The 16,380-nt window shown below is 43.3% G+C and overlaps 1 protein-coding gene across 1 annotated transcript in view; it reads right to left on the bottom strand.

Moving 5' to 3' along the window:
- INPP5A (inositol polyphosphate-5-phosphatase A) overlaps nucleotides 1-16,380 on the bottom strand; it is a 204,020-nt gene that overhangs the window by 58,142 nt on the left and 129,498 nt on the right. Inside the window, exon 10 of the mRNA XM_088060061.1 lies at nucleotides 14,500-14,619. Coding sequence (XP_087916187.1) covers nucleotides 14,500-14,619 — 120 coding nt within the window. The remainder of the gene's footprint in view (nucleotides 1-14,499; nucleotides 14,620-16,380) is intronic.

Below are 16,380 nucleotides of genomic sequence, written 5' to 3'. Positions count from 1 at the left end.
CTCTCTGTGTTGTTCACAGCAGAATTTTGCTGAGGCTGTAGCTAATACCTGACAAGTAATTGCTCCAGCTGTGAAGACTGACTTTTTCCTCAAGCCTTTGCTCAGTCCTACCCAGGGAGATGTAGCATTACTCTCCATCTTTCAAATCTTGTATTATTAAAAACTGTCATTATATTATTAGCCAATCTATTATTAACAACAGTTGTGAGGTACTCTCAACAATATGCAATTTTACAGCTTCTAGAGATCTTGGCATTTAGAAATCCACCAAGTCACGCTTATTTTCAAACCACAAATCAATATAATTCATCTCCTGTCAGTGGCTGAGGAACGTATGAAACACCCAAAACTTGACTGCCACAGGCGCAAAAAATTAGAGACAAAATGCACAGAACCCCCCTGGGTGTGCAAGATGTGAGAACCAAGGGAGGAATGTAGGAATACGCTGTGGACACTCTGGGGATACATCAACACGTAAGCATTTCACTGTCAGAAGCTGCAGGTGAGCCTGGGCAGGGCTCACACAGCTCAAGCACAACCCAGCAATGCTGGTCAGGAGCCACTGCTGCACATTTGGAGGCAATTGTTTCACATGGCTTTACGAGTTCTAATGCAATACATCCATTTATTCTCGAAGCTATAAGGAAAGATTTCACATTGGATCTGTAATGAGATACTGCTTCTCCTCTGAAAACATCTCACAGTTTTCGTCAACAGTTATCTATTACATCAGGAATATTATACTATAGAAAAAATTATGTGCATTGGGCCTAAGACACTGATCATTTGAAGAACATCTCTTGCAAAGACTTATCTCTTTCTGCTATGAAAATCTCCAATCCTCCATTTAGCTGACAGATTATTGCAGGCACTGTTAATAAATACAGCCCACTGTCAGCACCCAGTGAGCCCTGAGAAAAACCTGTCACTCCAGACCTGCACAAAACATTAACTTGATTAGTGCCCTCACGGAAAATGGAGGGAAAATGAGAACTTTAAAGTTAAGCCATTTACATTGCCACAGTTTGCTAACAGTATCACTGCAAAATCAGATCTTACTTACACGTCAGAACAACAGACTTTGCTTTGCCAACTGTCCTGATTCAAGTATCAGCTTTGGCTCTGCTCAGCTGCCATTTACTGCTGACAGAGGAATGACTGATACTGCAGGAATAGCATTAAGGTCCATTGAAAGGTCTTGAAAAAAACTGGGATTATGAGAACCATGCCTGTGATTGAATTATGCAAAAACAGATTTTCCAAATAAACAGACTATTCTAAAAATAGTCTGAGAAAATGTCTCCAAACTGATGACTGAACCAGCTGGTTAGTCTGATTCTGATCAATTAATTAAATTAATTTTAATTTTATTTTAATTAATTAATTAAAACTCAACCATTTCATAGTCCTGCACATTACCTGATTTAAGCATCATCTGCATACAAATCAATGCCAGCTCTACAACTGATAATTTTGTCCAGTTTCTCCCCTTGCAGCTTGTCTTGTTATACATTTTGGAAGGAGTGTCTCACGATAGACTGAAGTAAGAGTCCAAATGTTACTTCTCCAGAATGATGCTCCAATGGCCTCTGACACATCTCTTTTCACAGGTGGTGAAATTAATTCAGGTGTACAAGAAAATTCCCAAGAGTGGAGCACCAAAGGATGCACACATTTATGTACTTTACTAAGTGATGTGGGGTACCTAACAATGAAAATTCCTTGAAGTGACTCAGCTTAATACATGTATGTAACCTACTGTCCTTGCCATTACTTACTGTTAGTAAGTGGAACTTGGTTCAAGAGTTCCCAAATCCCAGACCTCTTTCAGCAGTTTGGAACTCTGATAGCTCTGTGCTAAACATGTCCTGGTGCCTAGAACTGCCCTAAATCAATGGCACGAGAAGCAGTTTCCCCAGCCTTGCTGGCAGAGTCAGACCCAGGTGTGCAAAGGAGAGGGCAATAAAGAAGAGCAGAGCAATGTCCCCTCCCCTGGGAAGGTGCAGAAAAGCTGCCTGTCACTGAGGGCACTGCAAACACAGCCAGTCTGGCCAGGGACACAGGGGAGGTGCTAGGACTGGGCTGAGAGCTAAACAAAAGTCCTCTGTTCCTTGTGTTTCCATGTTCTAAGCCATAAATATGTACAGTTCAACATGTGTACAGGCAACTGACAATTCAGAAGACAAATTAAAAAAAAAAAAGAATGAGTGCTTGCAGAAAAATTAGGAAGGCTTCCAAATCTGTCATTCTCCTTTGCCTTTTGTTTCTAAAAAATATCCTTCAACCATGAATCAACCAGTCCTTTAAAAACGCTGCCACGAATCACTCAATGAAGTGATAAATCTGAACCATATAAAAAGAAAGCAGCCAGCCCGTGTCACCTGTATAAATCCCATGGTTTTAGTGGGAGGACACAGAGCCATTTCCTTTAACAACTTTAACCAGCTCATCCCAAAGGACTTCAGCACACCTGAAGGCTCTATTCCTGTACTTTAGGTAGCTTATGACAAAACAGGTGACTCAGTTCAAGATTTCATGACTGTACAAAAGGCACAAGTATTTCCCTTCCACAATTCGACCTGTCAGCACACACAAGTCATCAGTGCCTTTGCTGCTTGTTGTGACCTGTGCAAGGCCATCAGGAGGGGACAGGCGTTCAGAGTAGATCCAAACTCGAGTGCAAATCAAACAGGAAACTCTTCCAAGAGATGACAGCCAGCCCTTCCCTTCCACAAAGAGAAGTCTTCATTACAAAAGGGGTGGAAGAACACATTCACCCTTCTCATCCTCTGCTCTTGCTCCAGAAGGAATCATTTATGGGAAAAGAGTTTTTTAACATGTTTTAAAACATACCAAAGAAAGACCTTTACTTCTGCACATTTTGGAAATTAATATAACAAAACGGCAAATCAGCTGCACTGGGAAGAAACCATGCTCCAGCCTGGGCTTACTGCTGTCCCTGGTAAACACTGTGTGTTAGAGCACACAACCATAGACAACACAGATGATTTCTCCTCTACCAGTTCCAAAACCACAGAACTTGTCATTGCACAGGGAATCCTCGATAATGGATTCTTCACACCTGAAGCACATTACCTTAATTATTTTGCCAGTTTAAAACTAATTATACATTTTTAATTGATATCACTGCACAGAAAGCTTTCTGCACTGAATGGGTTAGTGTCTGTTTGTCTTCACATCTTGTTGCATTTCGAGAAGTGGCAGACAAATTGAATGAAAGCACTGAAGAGCTTTTTAGCCATGATAGGGCAGTAAGAGAAGGAAACATTCAAGCAATTGTTTCCTTCAAATAGAGTTTATGGTCCACGTTATCCCCATGCCAAAATGTTTTCATGAGTAAAATCCACAATTTGTACTTTTTTTAAGGAGTAAACTTGACTTTCACTTCAAATTAACACTAAATTATTACTGCAATTTCTTTGCTGCAAAATAAATACATGTAATTCTTATTTTGGTCTAACAACTGCAATTTGGCTCACTCTGGGTATCAGCTGGGGATTTACAGGTGCAGAAAGAAGCTCCCCTGTTGCACTGGAGACATTCTTGCTCTGCTGTGTCAGGCTTTGTGCAAACCTCACTCCCTCAGCAGAGCTTTTGGCCTGGCAGACCCTGACACACTGTCCTGTGACAAAACCATCTGTTATTCTGGGGGCACCAGGTGAATTATGAGGAACCTCTGACCTCCCTGAGCTGTGCTGCTGCCCAGCCCAGGGATGGGAGCGGGGCCGGAGCGAGCACGGGCGGTGGAGGGAGAGGTCACTCAAATGCCATGGCAGGAGCCTGTGCTCAGCAGCTGCTCTGGGAGCCTGGGTACCCCAAATTCCTCTGCTGGAAGGACAGACCTCTCAACTTGGGTGGCAGTGCCAGCCACGCTGTGACAGCAAAGTTCTCTCAAAGCCGCTTAGGAGACGCGAGATCCCACCGAGACTGAAACAAGGAAGGGGCAGAGGTTCCTCTTCTCAGAACTACTGGAAACCTGTGTATTTATTAACTGCAGTTGCTACACAGAACTGGGCTCAGTGCAGTCCTAAAGTGAACAATTCTGTGTTACTGGAATCACTGAAACCCTTTAGAATTTATTTTAAAGTACTCATTGTAGTAGCTAAAAATAAAGTTGCTTGGTGACATGCACCTCTTTTATAGATGCTGTATGGGGCAGTGTACACATACTTCAAAGCACTGAAATTCAGCCAGAAAATTATAGGATCAACTTCCCCTTGTTTTCATACTTTTCTTTGTCCTGTACTGTCCCCCCTTCACAGAATGGGGAAAACAAGGAAGCAGTTAAATATCAGCAATTTGGTCACGGAAGAGAACAGCTGAACATGATTCAGTGTGACAAGAGGCACTGTGATTTGGCTAAACCATTTCTCAGGGCACTTTGTAAGGAGGATCAGCAGCATTATTCCTTTAATAGCCATGTCGAATGCAATAGCTGGCTGGGTTTTGTCCCAGACCAAGGTATCAGCATCAGGTCAGAAGGTAACATTCTGTTTACACGATTATTTCCTAAAGCACTTATCTTCTCCTCGGTGTGAAAGTTGACTTTTCTGTTTGTAAGGAGGCCTAAAGAATTGAGGGAATGGGAAAAATTAGCTACACTGAGCTGGAGCTGAATGGCATTAGGTGGGAGGTCTGAGAAAGGCTGCAGTGATGCTCAGCAGGACACCTTATTAGCCGCGTCATCGCAGTTCATTCAGGCGAGCCATACCAGTGTCACCAGCATTCCCACACAAAGACAAAGTTCTTCACACAGTCTATAAACATGCCTCCCTGGCCAATTCATCCTAACTTGACACTGCTGAAAAGAGGGGCTTGAGGGTTTTGGTTTTTTTTAAACACAACAATAACATAACAAAACAAAACAAAAACCGTGCAGCTCTGCCAAGCAGGCTGAATGGGAGAGAAGGAGGGACACTGTCACATTTCTTGGGAAGAAACAATCCAAAGGTCAAGCCATATTTTATTCAGTGAGCAAATTTTTATAATAACTAAATGTGTTTAAGGTAAATACCAGCTAATATGAGCTGTTCCATTTTTCTCGTACGACTTCTGGGGTAAGATACTATCTCTCCACAACCTATTTATTTCTGTGCATTATCCTGCACATGGGAGTTACAGACACAAAAGCTTTTACAAAGGACAGAGAATCAAAGAATGGCTTGGGTTAGAAGGGACCTTAACATATGACTGCCTGAATAAAATGTCCTCTCCTAAGTGAGGAAATATGAAGATCACAACTAACATACCGAGACAAGAGGATCAGTTCACTCCCGGTGTAACCATCCTTTCTCAGGACAAACTGCTGACTTTGTTTAGCTCTGACCTGTGCAGAGCTTGGAGCTACAGGTTCTGTCTGGAGCTGACACAGCAGAAGCAGCTCTGGGCTCTGTGAAAATCCTGTCTCCCACTGAGTGAAGTGTTCAGTTCATTATTTACCGTGGGACGCTCGCCGTGCGCGGGTCAGGCGCCCGGACCCTCGACCGTGTCCATGGCAGGGACCCTGTCCCTGTCACTGCCACGATCAACTCACCCTTCCTGCCCGGTCAGGATCCCAGCCCAAAGGGAATGAAAGGTGACTGGGCCATGCTGCTGGCAGGGGAGCTGCCTGGGAGCTGGCAGGTGACCTGTGGCTAACAGTGCACACCTTCTTCTCCACGGGTCTGTAACGCCAGAGGTGGGAACAGCCCCTGCAGTGACTTCAGCTGGAAAGTCAAGGAACGACAACACTGAGACCTGTCTCCTGCTACACCCATGTCAGGGAACTGAAGTGGATGGATATCCCAGGCTTTGGCTCACACCAACCCCGACCATTCAGATTTCTGCTGCTCCTATCTGCACTGCTTTTTCTTTTTTAAGTTTTGCTCAAAGACCCGCTCAAACACCTGCACTTTGAGAACTGGTTCCCTCCAGCAGATGTTTCAGAGACAGCTTTGAAAGAGAACTGTGTCCTCTCCTGTGTACCACCTCCCTTCTGCAGCTCCAGTGGTGCTCAGCTCACACCCTTTTGCAATTTTAAATACACATTTGGAGACAAATTCCAGAAAAATCCTCATCAATTCTGAGTACAAGTTACCTGGTGACTGATAGTTTAAGTGTGCCTCAAAAGCCATAATGGAAGTGCCTTCATTGGCATGCCCAAGGTGCTGTAGTGCTGTCATTAAAAAGATAAAGTTTACAATATTTTTGTGCCTTGTTCTTTCTGATATAATGGCTAAAACCTATTAATAACACCAAAATATCTCAAAAGGTCAAGCACCATACAGCAAGATGAAGGGAATTGTCAAGAAGCTTAGGCAATCATCTTAACACTCAAGACATTTGCCAGGGCTGTTTAACTAATATGTGATGTTCACTTTTAATTTCAATATAGTGCCATTTGGGAAAAAATGTTGTATTTTTTAATTAATTACAATGTCAGCAGCTATTAAGATTAAAAGAAAGACCACATCAATAATAAATACTTAATCCAAAGAAAGGATTACAAGAAGAGCAATGAAAATCAATTTTTAGAGCTGGAAAATTGTGACTTTTTCCTCACTTGACTGGTATTTTCATTATATTGACAAAGCCATGATCTTACCCGACACTGACATTCGCCTAATGAAATAGCAGCCCTGGATAATGATGTAAGGACTTGTCAATTCTGCTACAGGACAACATGGCACTACAGCACTGGCGTTATCATACAAAGAAATGTTCATGCTCTTCAGCTGATACAAGAGAAAACTACAAGCAGAAACCACAGAAATGGTAGGTCTTTTTGAATCTTTGCTTTATCGTGGAATACTGACATCCTTCCACAGAGTTTGTGAGCTCTTCAGTGCTGGTGACACTTGGTGCTCAGCAGACAGCAGGTGACTGCCCTTTCATTCTGCATGAAGCCCAAGACACCCCAATTCTTGCTTTTTGTTCCACAGGGCTCAAATGCGGGGAGCAAAGCCAAAATGCTGCGGTCACTTAGTGTCCAAACCACAAACAGTGAGACAGAAATGACCAGGATTATGTGGCAGCAGGATACTGATCCATTGTTAAGGCTGAGTAAAGTATTTTTAGTGACATATTGAGGGAAACTCAGACTAAAGACACTGTCTGTCCTAAACAGGTAATCGATAGGAACAGCAGTGCCATGGTTAAGGAATTTTGCCAGATTTGCATCTTTTCCAGGTCCATCTCCTCTGATGACTGGACAGGCAGCAGATGGTGACAGGACACAGGCCACTCATCCACACAGAGCTGCCACTGATGGGGACATGCAGGCTGGGCTCAGGGCAACTGTGAATTCAAAATAAACCCCAATGTTTCTAGAAAAGGGCAATGCAAATGGCTCAGATACAGAGAATTCACTAACAAAGGACTCAACAATGCTGATGCTGAGAAAAGCTCATGAGGAACTAATTTTACATTATCCCTTTGAAAATCACACTACAGTGAAGCACCAAGAGCTAAGAGAGGGAACAAAAAGGGGGTGAGGACAGAAACCTTTGAAGTGCTAAAGAGAAGGGAACAACCCTCTTGCCAAAGAGCACGGTGATCAAAAAAGTTAAGAGCTGTCAACATTAGGTTTGAACAATGAAAATTCTAGTGGATATAAAAGCAGCAGGATCCATTTCCGTGTTGGAGTGAGAAACTGCCTCATCTTGGCTGCATCTTAAACCCAGCACTGATGGAATGAAGATAAAGAAGCTCCACAACAGGTGAGGCAGCAACATGGACTGACCTCTCCAGCCCTGGAGAGTGTCTGCCCAGCCAGCTACAACCCCTCCAGCTCTTGCACAGGCAAACCAGGGGCTGGAAGCACTGTCCCTCCCATCTGAGTATTTCCCTGTTAGGGATGATCTGAATCTTTCCAGGACGTGGAGCACAGGATGCAGAGCCCACAACCTCCCACACCTTATGGGAGTCCAAATCTCCAAGGTGGCTCCTGGCCTGGTGCCCACAGGCTCCAGGGGGAGCAGGATGGAGCTCTCTCAGCCCTTCTCCATTTTACAGCCATCAGCTCACAGCATCAGCTCACAGCTAGCATTGTAAATAAAATCACAGCAGAAATTTATTTTCATTTCTCTGCAAATGAATAAGAATTGGATCAACAGCCCATATAGATTCTTCTTAATTGAATCACAGCTATCCTAGAAGATACGGCTATAGGATAGGAGATTTGAAAAGGCACAGACCACAATGGATGCTGATGTCAGTGTCACCTTTAGCTGGACACTAATGACTCAACTTTGTCCAGCTCCAGGCTCTCTAAGGAACAGATTACAGAAAAAAAGAAATATAACTCAATGAGAACGTGATGTGCTCTGGACATTCTCATCTAAAGCCACTTTCTGAGCAAAATCAAGCAGACAACAAGGTACTTGCAATCATTTCCTTTTTAAGAGGCATTCTCTTTTCCTGCACGTTTAATTTCACACGTGCTGGTGGGGGCAGGACTGTTAGAGCAAACCCTGCTCACAGCACTTCCACCCTGCCATCAGGACACAGCAGCCACCAGGGCAGCTCCAGGAGATCCTGGAATGGAAAAGGGGAAAAAAGGAGAAAAGCCCTTTGGGAAGATGAGGTGGAGGCTCTGAGTGCCACAATCCATATGCACACTGCTGGACAGGGACTGTGTGGGTAAATGACTGGCTACAACCTCTCCAGGAATCCTTCGAGCTTTACCTGCAGCATTTCTTCTGAAAGAGCCACAATTCTATTCACGCTGGCCAGGTACAGCAAAAACTGCCTTAGTGCATGTATTCTCTTTTTTCTGTAAATGACACCTTTCTCTGTGATACCTGCAAGTATCTAAAGTTCTGGATTTTGCATTTCAGATCTTTGCTTCCAAACCTGGTAATGTTCACACAGATTTATCGTAAGAGAAAAATCAGATATTTACCATTTGAATAATGAACACTGAAAATTTATTACAACCTGTTCAGCTTATAATGCCAAAAAGAAGAGAAAAAATAAAATAAAATAAAATCAAAATTACTGACTAGGATGACCAAAAATTATCATTCACTTAATATGGAATTGCATTTATTGTGTCCTTAAAATGATACAGGTGTATGCTTTCCATTACAATGCGTTCCAGTACAAAAATATTTTCCTGCTAAAAATATAACCTAAATAAAATTCACAATGTGTCTGTGCAGAGAGGAAGGACACACGAGTTGAATTTTTGACAATTGCATGGAAGATGCCAAAGCTCAAGCCAGCAGAAAAACAAGGAGCAAGTAAAAGTGACTTCGGCTGTATCTGACAGGCTGAAAGTAACAAGACAATTTTGCTGGATTTACTCTTTAAAGAGCATATTATCCAAACACGCTAATTTTGAGAGCACTTAACCTTCCTTTAAGGGGGAGAATGACCGAATATTAATGAGCTGGGCTTTGGGTGTTTAATGAAAAGCTGTCGATTTGAATGTGATCCAGGGGTTTAAACCTTTGTTAGAAGACATTTGGCTGGAAGGTTTATTTGCCCTGAGAGTGCTTTCTATCTGAATACACAGAAATTTCACTACTCATTTGAAGGCTCATGTTAAAATCACTGTGGCAAAAAACAAATAAGGTAAAAACAAAACCACACCAAAACAAAAAGATCCCAAGCCCTCCTAAATCGAGCTGCTTTGAGGATCTTCCCAGATGACCCAGATCTTTAGAGCAAAGTTTTCCTTTGCCTAGAAACTAAGTGGCTTTTCTTTTGCTCATTCAGCTGCTAGTTCTGGGAAAAGCCCAAAGAGAAACATTTAGATTGGAGGGGTCTTTGAGAAGAGGTGACAGTTGACTGATGAGCATCCATAAAATGACAAAGAATAGTTGTGTGGAGCCGGTGCATCACATCGCCTCTCCCTGGGAAACTAATTGCTCTGAATTGTTAATAGTAACATTATTTTTCTGGCAATCATTTCTTTTCAATACTCAAAATCAGCATGAAACAGCTCCTTTGACCGGACATAAAAGTTAAATGTCCCAATGTTGATCAAATTAACTTCAGCTATGTGACAATGGACTATATTTGTGAGAAAATAATGAAGGGCACAAAGGGGAGCTTTATGCCAAGATTTCACAGTTGTAATGTAAAAATGTTTCTGTTGAACTAGGCCAGGGAACATTTCAATAGGAAAACAGAAGAGCACTGTCACTTTCATTAAAAAAACCACACTCATTTTATGGATCTCAATGCTGGAGATAATTCCAGGAAGTTTAGATGGCTGGCACACCAAGAGTCAGGGATCAGGCTAACACCTCATGTCCTTCCCTTCCCAAACTCTCCACTCTTGAAGGGCCCCATCCTGCAGCTTTTCCCTCATTCCCCAGCCTGGGTATTGCATTCACACTTCTCCCCATCGAGTGGCTACAGGACATGACTAATATGCCAATGTGGTTAATTAATATGAAATGTGCACAAGCATTAGTTACAACAGATGCGTGAAAAATTAAACCAAAATATAAACTATTTTCCTCTCTCAGTCTCACCTACAGCTTACACCCTTCAACTCCAGAAAATACAAAAAGACAAATATTATGCAAATGAGGCTAACTGTACATAGGAATTATCCAAATGGGCTTTGAAGATTTTTTTTTTCCCCACAAAATATAAAGCAAATGTTCTTATCTCATTTTAAAGCAAATTCAGCTTTGACTATAGACCTGTGTGTCCCTGGAACAACGTAACTGACTTCTGGGGGCTCAGTTTGGGTTTGCACTGGTGCTGTCAGACACTCATTAGACACCTCAATTTTCTACATATATGCTGTGTATGTATTTCTAAAGATACAAGCAAATATTTGTTTAACAACAGTGTGATTCCAATCCTCTTGGATTTAAAGCAACAATCTGACACCACATCTTTGCCCTTGCTAAATGGCAAATATTAAATGCAATCTGGCTCAGCACATACCAGTGAGCTGCCTTTAAAAGTGTTCTTCTATTTAATTAATTTTAATGCTGTTAAAGCTAAATCACTTCAGGATTAACTTTATTAAAGCATAAGCTTTACTAAAGCTAAAAGAACAAACCTTTCTACTCCTCAAACATACTATTAGGATTACTAACAGATTTCCCCAGGAGAAAACTTCCAGCACAACTTTGTATCATTCCCCCGATGCTTTTTCCTTGGTTCTCCCCCGATTTTCCCCTGTTTACCAATGCTATGATGTTGTACAGCTTTTTTCTTACACGCTGAAAAATTGTGGCTAAAATAATTTTGGAGATAGCAACTTCCCTGGCAATCTGAACAGTTAAACTGATCCATTTGAGCTTTATTTGCAAACCCTCTTCTGGTTTGCATCCCAAACTCCTGTGGTAGCTGTTGCCCAGATAAAAGGCTGTACATAACTCATGTTTATGAAGATGCAGCACGAACACAACTGAGCTTTCACTGACTCCCACAGTGACCTAAATCAACTGTGAGAAGGTGTTTCTGTTTCATTCAGTGAAGGTTTAGCTCATTAAACTGTTTTCCTTCTCAGCATTGTTCATTGGGTTTGAACTGCATCGCTGTTAAATGCTCTTTAGCAGTTTAAAGGCTTTAAAGGAAAAGACTTATCAGTCTCTGTTTTTAACAGCACTAAATCTGCATTATTAGTTCATGCAGATAAGGGGATTTGAAAGCTCAGCTTGAAACCTCTCTCTTCTGTATTTATCTGACACTGCATAGTTCCAGTAGCTCAGCTGGAAATGTAGATCTATGAAGCTTTAAAGAGAGATTAAAGCCAAGAAAAGAAGTACTTTTCCCCCTATAGCTGCTCTCACTTTCCCTTTTCCTGCTGTCTGAGGGAGTGCTGGGGGACAATGGCCAAAGATGGTTCCCAAAGCCCCTGAATGGGGACACTGTTGGTGGCAGCATTCATTCAAAGTAAGCTTCAGTGTATTGTCCTCCCCAATCAGCAGATCAGAATAGAGTGTGCTGGTGGCTGCCAAAAGGTTAGTCCTGCCGATGAAAGGGGCTTCCCATTATTCACTGCTCTACAGAACTCCCCCTTTGTGCCCGCCAGCCCATCACTGCACTGTGGAGGTCCGGATCTGCGGCTGGCTGCTCCCTCAAAATGAACAATTCATGCACGGCGAGCTTGCTGTGCCACTGTGCAACCCAAGCCCAAGGGCTTCTTTTCTAAGGACAGCCGAGCTGGGGCAGTTTTGGCAGTGTCACATTTTAATGATATAGCATCGTGACATCCCTGACCCACAGCTGACACTCTTACTACAGTCTTATTACCTTACCCTTGCCAGGGCATCGTGGGAGGTCCAAAGCCAAAATTAGCTAATGAAGCACACTGTATGCTGGAAAAAGTGTGCAATAAATAATGCAAAAGGTTTGCACGGGTTTCCCTAATGCAAAGCATTAGGAAAGGAGAGGAGACCAATGGAGCCATGAAAAAATGAAATAAAAATCCCATACTGCTGTATGCAACAGAACTCAAGAATATGCACTCAGACTGCACCAAGAGCAGATCCTGATCCTCCCAAGCCCCTGTTCTGTAAATCAGGGATCTTTCATATATTTTTATATATATATATATACATATATATGTATGTTACCTATGCAAACCTCCCAAGTGCCTCCAGCATTTTCAAATGGTTTGAGCAGGTTTTGTGAGACAAAGGCAATACTGGCTTTTTCCTGTTCACCCTTGGATCATCCCAAAGGTGATGGTAAATTCCTGTTTGGAGACATTCCTGCTAGGGGAAAGGCAGTCTCTACTATCGCACCTACCCACCCTTACAGGACAGAAAACCCCCAGAGAAGAAGGAATCTTGAGAAAGAACACGGCTGGAAAGGCATTTACACTCCTCTGCAACATTTCAGGACCTTTTCCAGTGAGAAGCTACATGGTGAAAAACGGCAGTGAGATATTTTCCAACACATAAACTGCTTTGTTCAGGAGTGTCTGTAACTTCCAGGCTGCTGCCAGAGAGAGCCAGAAGAGCTACTTGTGGACAGGGACCCCTTCCCCTGTGCCATGCACGGGGAGGCAGCGAGCAGATGCCAGGCAGCAGAGGCTCAGCAGACTGTTCTGGGCAGTGGTTCCCCATGAGCCCAGGCACGTGCTCCCCTCCCCGCAGCCAGCAGGACCCTTGCCAGAGATGTGGCCTCAGCCAAAAGGCTGGTGGGGCAGCAGGATGGAGCTCTGCACCCCTGGCTGGGCTGGGAGCCCCATTCCTCACTCTGGGGAAGGACAGAGGCGACACTGGCCAGGTGCCCCTCACCCAGCCCTTGCTCCAGCGAACAGCAGCCATGGTCCCACACTCACCGGGGTCTTGTTAAAGAGTCCCCTGAACCCAGCAGCCTGGCACATGGCCACTGGACAGTGGGGCTCAGAGCAGGAAAACAGAACACAGTGCTCTGCTTTTGTATTCCTCCCAGGCTCTGCAGTTTGTTTTAAGCTCCCCATTATGCCACGGATGGCAGTGTGTGCCATGGCTGCTCTGAAGAGACACGTTAAAGCTCTGTTTCTCAGGCAAACATGAAGCTGACTGGCATCTCCTTAGAGAAATACCTGTTTACTCTGCCAGCACAACAATGCCCACACAGAAACATTCTTTTCTTACTCAAGAGAAAGCTGTCTCTTTCCTGACTTTATAATTAGGGCAGCTGTAAATTCCTGGGTGTTTTTGGGACTCCTCTGCATTGTACCACTCATCAGATGAATGAGCTCTGTAACACCATTAGAACCCATATGGATATTGACACCTATGGTGACCATACACAAATGCTGGACTGCCTGCTGTACCCAGCTGCTGGAGATTAAAGCACACCAGCTCGGTGTGGAGGGACCCATGAGGAGAGGCTGAAAGACTTGGGTTTGTTCAGGCTGCAGAGAAGTTGTCTACATGAGGACTCTGCTGCTGGCTTTATCTGTTTGGTAGTTACAGAGAGGAAGAAGCCAGACTCTGCTCAGCAGTGCATGCCAAAAGATCCAGGCGATGGACACAAAACACTTGGAGGAAAATTTTGGCTGGATAATAGGGACAGAAAGTTTCCCAGTGAGGGTAGTCAAACACAGCAATGTGTGGCCCAGAGGAGCTACAAACCACCATGCTGGAGCTGCTCAAAGCTCAGCTGGACAAGTTGTTGAAAGCCAGCCCTGCTCTGAGCAGGGGGAATGAATAAGGAACTTCCACAGGTCGCTTCCAACCGGAATGATTCTGTTATTCTGTAACTGGAGATGCACTTGAATGACTTCATTAGGGTCCACACAGTCTAAAAATAAGCTAATCTACCTAACACAATTAGAAAATAAGTGTGGTTCCTACTCTGCAATTCTGGTGACTCCAGAGTGGTTCCCCGAGATCAGTAATTTGGCTTTGAAGAGTAAGTGTCACGAAGTGATCTGTAATCAGAACTGTCTAGAAAACTCTGGCAAGCAGTAACCACTTTCAGATGACAGAATAAAACCCTCTACATTTCTGAGTGTGCCATTTGAAACATCTTTCATATGCTGCTTATGAACACAGAGATTGAAAGAGGCCAGGAAAGGCTAATACATACCTATCAAGTACATAGCCAAGAGCCTTATGCCGTATTCCTGAGTAAACCGATGGGCTTGTTTCCCAAGCAATTAAATTGGAAGCATCATGGAAAAGATGAATGTTTACCAAGTCAAAGGCACTATGACAAAAAAAAGGAAAAAAATAAAATGATTCAGGATAAAAGAAAAAAAAAACATTTGTTGCATCAGCAAAGCATTCAACACAGCACTTACTGTATTCACTGTTATGTTACCTTAATATTTACTCACAAGAACTGTGTAGATCAAGCTATTATCTGAAAATTGTCAGACTGCCATCAAACTTACAGCTCATCTACAGGTAAGACTCCAAGTCTTTTGCATAAAGGATGTATAATATGAAAATGAAAGGCTATTTGTCAGTTACAATTCCAGAAATCAGGCAGTACCTTCTCACTAAAATATTTTTTAAACAAAATTTAATGTGTAAACAAACAACTTCCAGTTTCAAAGCTGCAGGTAAGTGTGGAGAACTATGGCTTTGCAATAAACAAGAGGAAAAGCTACTGAGGGGAGAATGGCACTGACATTAAGGCAAATCACATCACTGGGACTCCTCATGTGTCCCTGTGAGGAGAATGCCCGGACAGCAGCAGCCAATACACACACCACCCCCAGCTGGAACAGGACACCTGCTGCTGCTCTGGGGCCATGCCTCTGAGACCCCAGGAACACAAATCTGTTTTGGCCAGAAAAGCCCAGAGCCTGCCAGTGAGAGCATGGACAGGCTCTGGCTGAGACAGACATCAAGGAGAAAGCCCAAGCTATGCTCAGGGAGGTTTCCCAGACCACAGCAGAGCTGGGAATGGACCTGGACACAGCAATAATGGCAGTGAGAACAGTGAGAGCATGGTCAGACACAGAGGCCACTCAGCACAAAGATCCTGGTGAAAATCTCTGGCTGAAGGGAACAGCACATCCCGTGCAGTGAACCCACACTGATGGAGAGCAGTCCCACTAACCTCCTTAGAGAGAGAATGGTCACAAAGCTACAAACATGACAGCTTGAGATACCCAGTCCTGTCTATCTGAAGGACAAACAGAAAGAACCCCTGTAGGACAGGGATGGTCCCATGTCACCAGCTCACCCGAGGTGTAAAGCTATCTATAATCCACCTACATGTGTCTAAAACATGTTTGCTCTTAAAATCCACCAATGAAGGACGTTCCACCTGCAACTTCTGTGTCCTTAAACTCAAATTTTCATCATATTACCTATTTTCCTGCAAATTAAACTGATTTCTGCCCCTTCTGAAGGTCTGACAGCAACCAGTTTCGCTGCTGTGGTCAGCCAAGGTTTCTCACCCCCTACCCAAACACTTCCACCATTCCTGACCCCCTGTCCTCTTTCCAGCGTAGCTAGAGCACAGCACACAAAGCCAAACACTATCACAGGCCTTGGCAGCACTCACATAAATAATTACTGTGCCTTCTCCCTTCGTGTCCTTCACAGGATCTACCTATTAACACATCTCAGAAAGATAATAATGATCCATATTCAATTCCTTCTCCCTTGATCCTTTTCTACAGCAGGGGTAATGAGTCAGTTATTCCCAAAATAGTATTGGTGCTTTTAAATTCTCCTCTCAAAGTGCAATGCTTTGCATTTCCCTGACTATCACCTTCCAATACTACTTCCTCAAAAATATCAAAATGATTCTGGCTGCTGATTCTGACCACTGATATACTTGCAAACATTCCCAAGGTTGGTGCTCTACCTAAATATTGTAAGTACATTCTTTACTCCATTCTCCCTAGCAAGTATCAACTATGTATGTTAGCTATATTTAAGACTGGAATGCATTCGGTGCACGACCTTGCACCTGCTGAAACACTGAGAACTACTGGAATAGAAACAAACA

This window comes from Pseudopodoces humilis, chromosome 9 (assembly GCF_049639895.1).
Source record: "Pseudopodoces humilis isolate 2021_Gansu_Grassland_sample_001 chromosome 9, ASM4963989v1, whole genome shotgun sequence".
Lineage (NCBI taxonomy): Eukaryota > Metazoa > Chordata > Aves > Passeriformes > Paridae > Pseudopodoces > Pseudopodoces humilis.
The sequence above is the reverse complement of the archived record's forward strand: the minus strand, read 5'-3'. Positions and strand labels throughout refer to the sequence as shown.